The sequence below is a fragment of the Balearica regulorum genome, chromosome 4 (genome assembly GCF_011004875.1).
Source record: "Balearica regulorum gibbericeps isolate bBalReg1 chromosome 4, bBalReg1.pri, whole genome shotgun sequence".
Classification (NCBI taxonomy): Eukaryota; Metazoa; Chordata; class Aves; order Gruiformes; family Gruidae; genus Balearica; species Balearica regulorum.
The window spans coordinates 15,158,386-15,166,044 of NC_046187.1; the positions used below are offsets into that span (position 1 = coordinate 15,158,386).

A 7,659-nucleotide genomic window follows, 5' to 3' on the forward strand; every position below is an offset into this window, starting at 1 on the left:
ATAAGGTGATTTTTTTTTTTTTTCTTTCGCACTTATGATTCTGCTTCCAGGGTTGGGGAGCTGAATATCATCGCCAAGATGTAACGAGCACTCCATGCTGGATAGAGATACATCTTCATGGTCCCCTTCAGTGGCTGGATAAAGTACTTACTCAGATGGGCTCTCCTCATAACCCTATTTCTTCAGTGTCTTAAAAGGTCCTAAGCTCCTGCATTTTGGAAACAATTGAGCCTTGCATGTACTTGAAGGACGTATGAGTCAGACACACACTTCTCCCCACCCCCTCGAACTGGCAACAGCTGAATAAGAGCCTTGAAAATACTTGACTTCTGTGACCAACTGTTGGATTCAGAAGAAGAAAAGAGGAAAAAAAAAAAAAACACCCCAAACACCAACAAAACCCCAACCCCTTTGACATACTGTTGGTATCAAGAATTTTAGTTTACATTGTAATGTACTGTTGCAAAGTTGATTTGCAGGGCTTAGTGCAACGGGGACGACCAAGCCAAAACCACAATCTGTTGGACCGAGTTCCCGAAGGATCTTCCTGTAGCTGGCACTCTGAGATTCTCTTTCTTCCTTATGTTCAGCGCATGCTGTTTTCCCCTGTGTCCTCTGGGGCTAAGAGGCGATGTCAGCGAAGTCTGCTTTTTGCAGGCTCTCTGCAGTACATTTTAAAACCATTTGTCTAAGTTGATGGTTGCTGTTCTCTTTAAAAGAAAAAAAAAAGTCATAAAGTTTAATCTCAATAACTATGTAATTATCTTTGAAATTGTGTCCTGACCATACTGCTGTAAGAATGTTAGGTATGTTTTTTGCTAAATGTATGTACGGTGTATTTGAAAGTTTAGAAATTAATTAGATTTAGACCATAAAGGAATTAGGAGTATTTGAATGGGGGGGGAGGTGGGAGTGGGAAGGGAAAATGACAACTGAACTGTAGAATATATTGTAAACATAGCTTGTTAGTTTAAACTGAGGTCTGAGTTTTGCTGTGCATTTCATTTTTGTAGTGGCTTCATCTTGTTAATTCTGACTATTTTTGCCTCTTCGTTTTCCCCCAAAATGATTGCACACCTGGTTAATTCTTTTACCTGTGAAGAGGACAAAACGATTAATTCCTGCAGTTTTAAGGCTGCACCTCTATGTATTTCAAGACAAAATTGTACAGAGTGCTCTTTAACTATTGAGCAGTTTTATACAGTTTATGTAACAGAAGTAGGCTTTTAATTTTGTAAGAGAATCTTGTTTTGCCAAACCTAGTAACCATTAATTGTTTGGAGGACTTCGAAATCCCTGTGTGGGTCTATTTCAAACTTAAAGAAAATATATATTTTTAATTTTTACTTTTTTTTTTACTGCTTTGTTCATTTTCTTCTCTTTGACCTTTTATATTCATGTAAGCTGTAATACTTTTAGTACCTTTATTCCAAAACTAGTGGGTCCTCTTTACTGGAAGTTTTGAATAAAACCTGTTGTTACTGCTTACATTTGATTAAAACCTTGTCTTGTCCACTTCTTAGTAGATTCTTAACAAACCAGATAAAGATATGGTCTTGGAGGAGGAACAGCTAGAAATGAAGATACGCTCAGCTTAGACATTTATTATTAGTACAGGTTAGTAACCTTAATAAACTCAGTATATGAGATAAATGAGTACTCTAGAGAGAAAGACTTCTTAACCAGGCAAGATTAGGGTGGATGCAGTTAACACTGAAGTATCCTAGCCACTTAGTTAAATTTCTGTGAGATTTTAACATACAATATCTGTATGAAAAGGGATTTTCCTGAGGTTGCACCATCAGCGGGTTCTCGCTGCTCCGTGCCATGGTTGTGACAAAGAGCCTCCGTGCTCCTTTCTCCACACCTCTGCCTTTGCTCTGGGGAGAGGTGAGGGAAGGACTGTCCCTTTGCAGCTGCCAAGTGTCCATCAGGTGCTGGGATGATGGAGTTTGAGACTGGGGGTTGACTGGAGATCCTGTGCCTGGCTATAATAGACCATGCAGCGCTAACAGGAGCATGACGGAAAGCTGAGCAACAGAGATGAATGTGTGTTCAGCCAGATGTATGCATGTGTATGTCACTGCAATGAGTAATAGCCCTTTTTGGAGAGTGAGTCAATCCTATGTCTTTTTTTTTTTTAAGTTAATTCCATTGCTTGGTTCAGTGCACATTTTTAAAACTCACCCTTCTTTCCCTGCTAAGGGGAAAAAAAAATCCATAATGTCCAAGTTCCCTATTTAGGAGAACTTGGTGAGTGACTTTTTTTTTTATTTTGTATTTCTTTATTTTTTTTTAAATTCAGTTTAACATTTATTTTTCATAAAGCAGCAGTCATAGCACAAATGCAAGTCTTAAGTAAAATTTAAAGACGACCAAAAAGAATGCTGTTTGCTGTTCAGTGACTATCTCTGTTTTTTCCATCTTCAGCCCCTGCTACATTAATTCCCAGCTGTTCCCAACCAGTTTCCTTCCTTCTGTTGGAATACAGCACTGGGGTAGTGACTTTTTTTTTTTAATCAGTGCTTTAACCATCCATCATGCAAGTCTTAAGAGTGTTTCTGTTAGGATATTTTCGTATTTGGATGATCCTGTGCAAGTTTTGGTAAACTTTGAAATAGCTTTGGAGTAAGAAAAGACAGTTTTATGTTGTGACTAGTTTTGAATGTTAGCGTCTTGTATGTTTTGGGCTGTAATGCCCCTCTGTTTTTCCTAAACAGGGATTAAAATCAGAAAATACTAGCTCTGCAGCATCTCAGAAACTTTCAGTGGTAATACTTCTGCAATGTCCTAATTTTTTTAAGTTCCTTCTGTTGTGAATTTTTCTATGCTGTTGATACTGTTGAAGTGCAGTGTCCATAATATTTTCTTTATCTGTTATCCAGCTTTTTGTTTGTGGTGAGGAGACATTAGTGTAAGGAAAAAGTGTACCTTCATGTGATGGCACAGAGTATCCCAGCTGCACTTTATTAAATAAGCTGAGTGGATTGGAGTAGCACCTGAGACTAACAGCCAGAAAAATAGGAGGTAGGACAGCAGTTTCCTTGGAGGAGGCAACTGCTAGCTTGAGGCTTTTGTGAAGATTTTTGGAGTATCTTGGAGAAGTTTTCTTACTGATTTGCCCCACTTCAGATAGTTGGAGTCAGAAAGCTGGAAGAGGCAAAGGACAAGACAGAAGAAAAAGAGTTTCTTGCTGACCTCTCACAAAATGGAGAATGATGAGAGGCAGAAACTTGGAGAGAGCCTACGGTGTCAACTCTGTAACCAGGTGAGTCCCTGCTGCCTATTTGGTTTTATTTCCCCATAGTTTCCTGGGTCTAGTCTCCTGAACAACAGAATTAAACACAGAAGGCACTGCTTCAAGGTGAAGAGCGAAGATGGTCCCTGTTAGGAGAAACTGAAAAGGTATGGATAACTGTTTTAGAAAAAGAATTGAGGAAGAGCAGTGAACAGTAGATGTGGAGACAAATACTTCCATGGAGCTGAGTGTGTTTGAAATCTGTGCTTTGGCTTTGAAGTGCTGGAAAGAAAATAATTCTCCCCAGGTAGAGATGACTTTTTAGCTGTTTAAAAGTCTCTGGTGAACCTTTAAAAGACTTGATGAAAGCTAAGAGAAGTAGTCGTGGTTCCTTGTGTGGTTTTAGGAAGGGAAGAAGAGAAATAATTCATGTTTTAACATATCCTGTATCAGAATCATAGACCTGATCTTCTAATGCTCACTAGCGTGGTATTGCTATCTAGTTTGATAAAGCCATTCCCTTACTAAATCACTTCTCTGCTACTGTAGCTATGTTTTCACAACTGCAGTTGTCTTTTCTAGCCTGAAACAATATAGTTCTGTGACTATTGTCGTTTGAAGACAATAAATGAATGCAGAGATGTCTGAAATTTATACAGCCCTTTCTTGGTGTGCCTGTCTCCTTGCTTTTTTCCTTTGTCTTGCCACACTTAAAACGTTTGATCGACATCTTGGAAGTTGGCTGTGTTTTGATGATCTCTATTACTTGCTGCTGGTTCATTCTGTTCAGCACACTGTAGCCTCTTATTCTGCTCTTGAGATTCATGATTCATAACCATGAACTGGCAGCCACCTTCTTCTGGATGAGTGCCTAAATATACAACATAACTCTACCATCACCAGTCATGGTAGAGCAATATATTTTTTACATGCATCATCTCACAGTTCATTTTCTTCAAATACATTTGTAATTCTGAGCAGGAGAGAAGTGAAAATGGCTCTTATTTTACACCATCCCCTTCTGTCCTTGACTTAACGGAGAGAGCCACCCTTGTCCTGTTATCCTTTTAGGGGATGCTCTCTCTTCTCTGTTCCCTGAGCCCCTCTCCCTGACTCCTATATTCTTGATGACTTTCCTTATTTTGGTGATCTCTTTGCAAATAGCTTTTTGTCTGATTCTTTTCTCATACATGCTGGACACTGTATGTTTCAGTCAGACAAAAAACACTCTACAGTATGCTTGCCAAAGGCAGGTAAAGAATTATGGGTTACTGTAGGTACTGGAAGCCACTTAAAAGGATGTGCATGCTTCACAGGCACAGCTTTTTCAACCCCTGCTGCCTCAAATCTTTTTTGTAAGAGGAAGGTGAAGTGAGACAGGTTCATGCTATTGAATTTCACTTTTACTTGGCATTGTTGTTTTAAAGGTTTTTACAGTTACTAAGATTCCCTTCAGTCCTCTCTATGGTAGTATGGTAGTACGTCACTTCCTTTGCATCTGACTGAAATGACAGAAATTGTCAGCCAGGATGCTCAGGCTTTGTATTTGGTGGTTGTGTTCCCTGACTGCTGCCTTCAGCTTTACAAGCAAGCCTAGCACTTGTCATCTCTTTCCCAACAGGCTCCAGAATAAATAACTTGTGTGGGTTGTAGAAGGAAGCTCCTGTACTCTCTGCTCGCCTTGAAGACTTGTTCAGAGGGGAAACACCTGCGGTACAAATGCAGCTGTGTAGCTGGGACCTGGCTCTCGTTCACAGGGGCTGCCGCCATGTGCGGGCTGGCTGAAGTGGTCCTTGTTCCCAGGGGCTGCCATTCTCATGAGGTGCTGTGCCTGTTCCTGCGCCACCACAGGTCACGTGTCTGTGTGGTGTGGCAAACTGCCACTGGTTTGTGTACCTTCACGTGCTGTGAACTGCTGAGGCGGAGGGCTCCGATTTCCCACTTTTGTTCAGTTTAGTTGAGGTGGCTAACGAGGTGGCTCTTATTTTACTCATCCGAGCTGTGGGAGATGATGTTCTCTTTAGCTGCAACGGCTACATCTGACAGGAGGGTACATGGTGAACTGGTTTTCATGAAGCAGGAGATACAGCCTCCTGATCAAGCCTGTTGCAAACACAGAAGTAACTCCAGTAAGATTTATAATGTAGGCATTGCCTGGGCTTGATGTGGGTACAAAGATGAGCAGATCTATTGCAGTGAATGGACGAGTATAGTTTTTATTTGAGACTGACAAATGCTTTACAGTTAAAAATGGCATGTGGATACTCAGTGTATGTTAACTTGTCATGTGTGGCTGATGTCATCAAAAGTAATGTGACACAAACCCCCAAATTTTACAAACAATCCAAAAGTCTGGAATTTGATTCAATCATCTTTCAGGAATGTAAGAATTTTTATTCTAATAGATGCAGATTCCTAGTTTTCTCTTAGGAATTTGTTTGTAATTTCATCTTGCTGCTAAGGTAGGACTTGAAAAATCTGTATGATGTCTTCATGATCCTGCCAGCTCATCTGAGACTTTAAATGTGTAAAACTCAGAGGAGGCTGCTGTAGGTAAATTTTGAAGTAGTGAGCACCTTCACATGCTTCAGATTGTAGACAGGACTTAAGACCTCATAGCAGTGATAAAAACCTGCCACTTATACCTCATTTTACATTTACTACAATACAGAGTTGTATCACAGAGGGGACTCGGCACATGCCAAACAGGCTTTCCTTGCTTAGGGAGTTTGGTTTAAGTGGACAGGTCACTTGCTTAGACATGGTGGGAACAGCACAGTTCGTGTTTGTAAAGAGTGTTCTAGTTTTCCTATTGCAGCTTCTTTCTTTCCCTAGTATCCCTGTAACATGTAAAAACATTCTTTTATATGAAGAAAAATAGTGTGCCTAACTTCCCCTTCCCTTCCCCTTCCTTATATGATGACTCTCAACTTTTTGGTTTTCTGTTCCTTTAGATCACCAAGTCAAACTTAGTACAATCAGGATAATGAGCCTCAATGTGTGTAGCGTTGCAGTAGGACTTACTATTTTCCCAGAGCACTTGGTTCTTGGCAGGAGAGCAGGGTCTGTCTCATCTCTGAGCCCTTTGCTTCTGCCTTCTGTTGATACTTGTGGGATTGGTAATCCTGAGCATTTTCAGTTATATTCAGATATATTCCAGGAGACTGGAACTGGAAGATGGCTGCTGTCCCATCAGATATTTCTTCAAGCTTGTGGACCAGTCTCCTCAAGTCAAAATCACCATAGCCTGTGGTGCTGGCAACAGCACTATTTAAAAACTGGATCCAAGCATGGCTTCGTTTTGAACATGACTCGGACACTGCTTTGGCTACAAACAAACTTTACAAACCTCTCAAACACAGCTTGTTCCCTGTGTCTGCTGGATTTGGTCCATGCTGTTTTCTGAAGCAGTACAGAAAGAAGCTACCTTGATCTGCACACTCTGAGGACTTACAGTTCCAGGAGTTGGATTTTTATCTTGTGCCAGGAGAGTAGCTTTGTAAATACTCTTTCATGGGGTAGCTTTTAACTCGAGTGTGGGGTTTCTTTGTACCCCTGCTAGTAACAATTGATTTGGCGCTAGTTTGTAATAGATTCTGGGCATTGTGGCTAGTCTGTTTTCTGTCCCACTGTATTGCTTTGGGGCTTTCAGAAATCACATAATTGTTATAAGCATTCCTGTGATTTCTACAAGTCACAGGAACAAATTTGAACAGATACAGCAGTAGGGCTTAGTTTGAATTTGATGAGCTTACATTGATAGAAAGCAGCTATTTGCATTCTCATAATCAAAATATTAAAACATTAAACTTTCTAGAAATTGATCATCTTCAAAATGGTTCCTAGAAAAGTGCTAGGATGCCTTAATGTTGGTATGGGCACATGTGGCAATTTAAGCAATTACTTTGAGGTAGGAACCTCAAGTTTGAGGAGCCTGATTCAGCAGAGCATACTTTCAGTAAAGGGCCACCTGTTCTGGCTCATGGGGTCTATTAGCACCATACAAGCCCCGGATTAATCTGTATTGTGAGTAATCAACAAAAGCAAAGCAAAAAAAAAATGTGCATACAGTAGCAAGGGAGGGTTCATTGAACTTGGTGAATTTTTAATATTTTTTTTTTTTTTTTTTTTTTTTTTTACAGGTTGGGCTGTTAGGGTTAGGGCTACACAACAGCAGTTTCCTGATCTTCTTTCAGAGGCAGATTTAGTGTAGTGGCCTCTGATACTCCCCTCCAACAGCTCCACACCTCCCCCCTTCAATTGGACATGGGTATGGTGTTGCTTTTATGATAAGCAAAACTGATGAGGGAGATGAAGAGAACTGAATGCTGTTAGACTAATTTCTCTCCCTTCACCCTAAGAAACAGACTCAAGCTAGCACTGCATCAGCAACTACCTTGTCAGGGAGGAGCATCAGTGAT

At 40.4% G+C, this 7,659-nt stretch overlaps 1 protein-coding gene across 6 annotated transcripts in view; it reads left to right on the forward strand.

Moving 5' to 3' along the window:
* The window catches only part of SMAD1 (SMAD family member 1), a 50,731-nt gene extending 49,230 nt beyond the window's left edge, over positions 1 to 1,501 (forward strand). For 4 of the 6 annotated variants that reach the window (XM_075751245.1, XM_075751244.1, XM_075751247.1 and 1 more), the window contains one exon: positions 51 to 362. In XM_075751245.1, coding sequence (XP_075607360.1) covers positions 51 to 194 — 144 coding nt within the window. In that variant the 3' untranslated portion in view covers positions 195 to 362. Of the gene's footprint in view, positions 1 to 50 lie in introns of all 6 variants that reach the window. The other 2 variants (XM_075751242.1, XM_075751243.1) reach the window with 1 other exon arrangement.
* Positions 1,502 to 7,659: the final 6,158 nt, after the last annotated feature.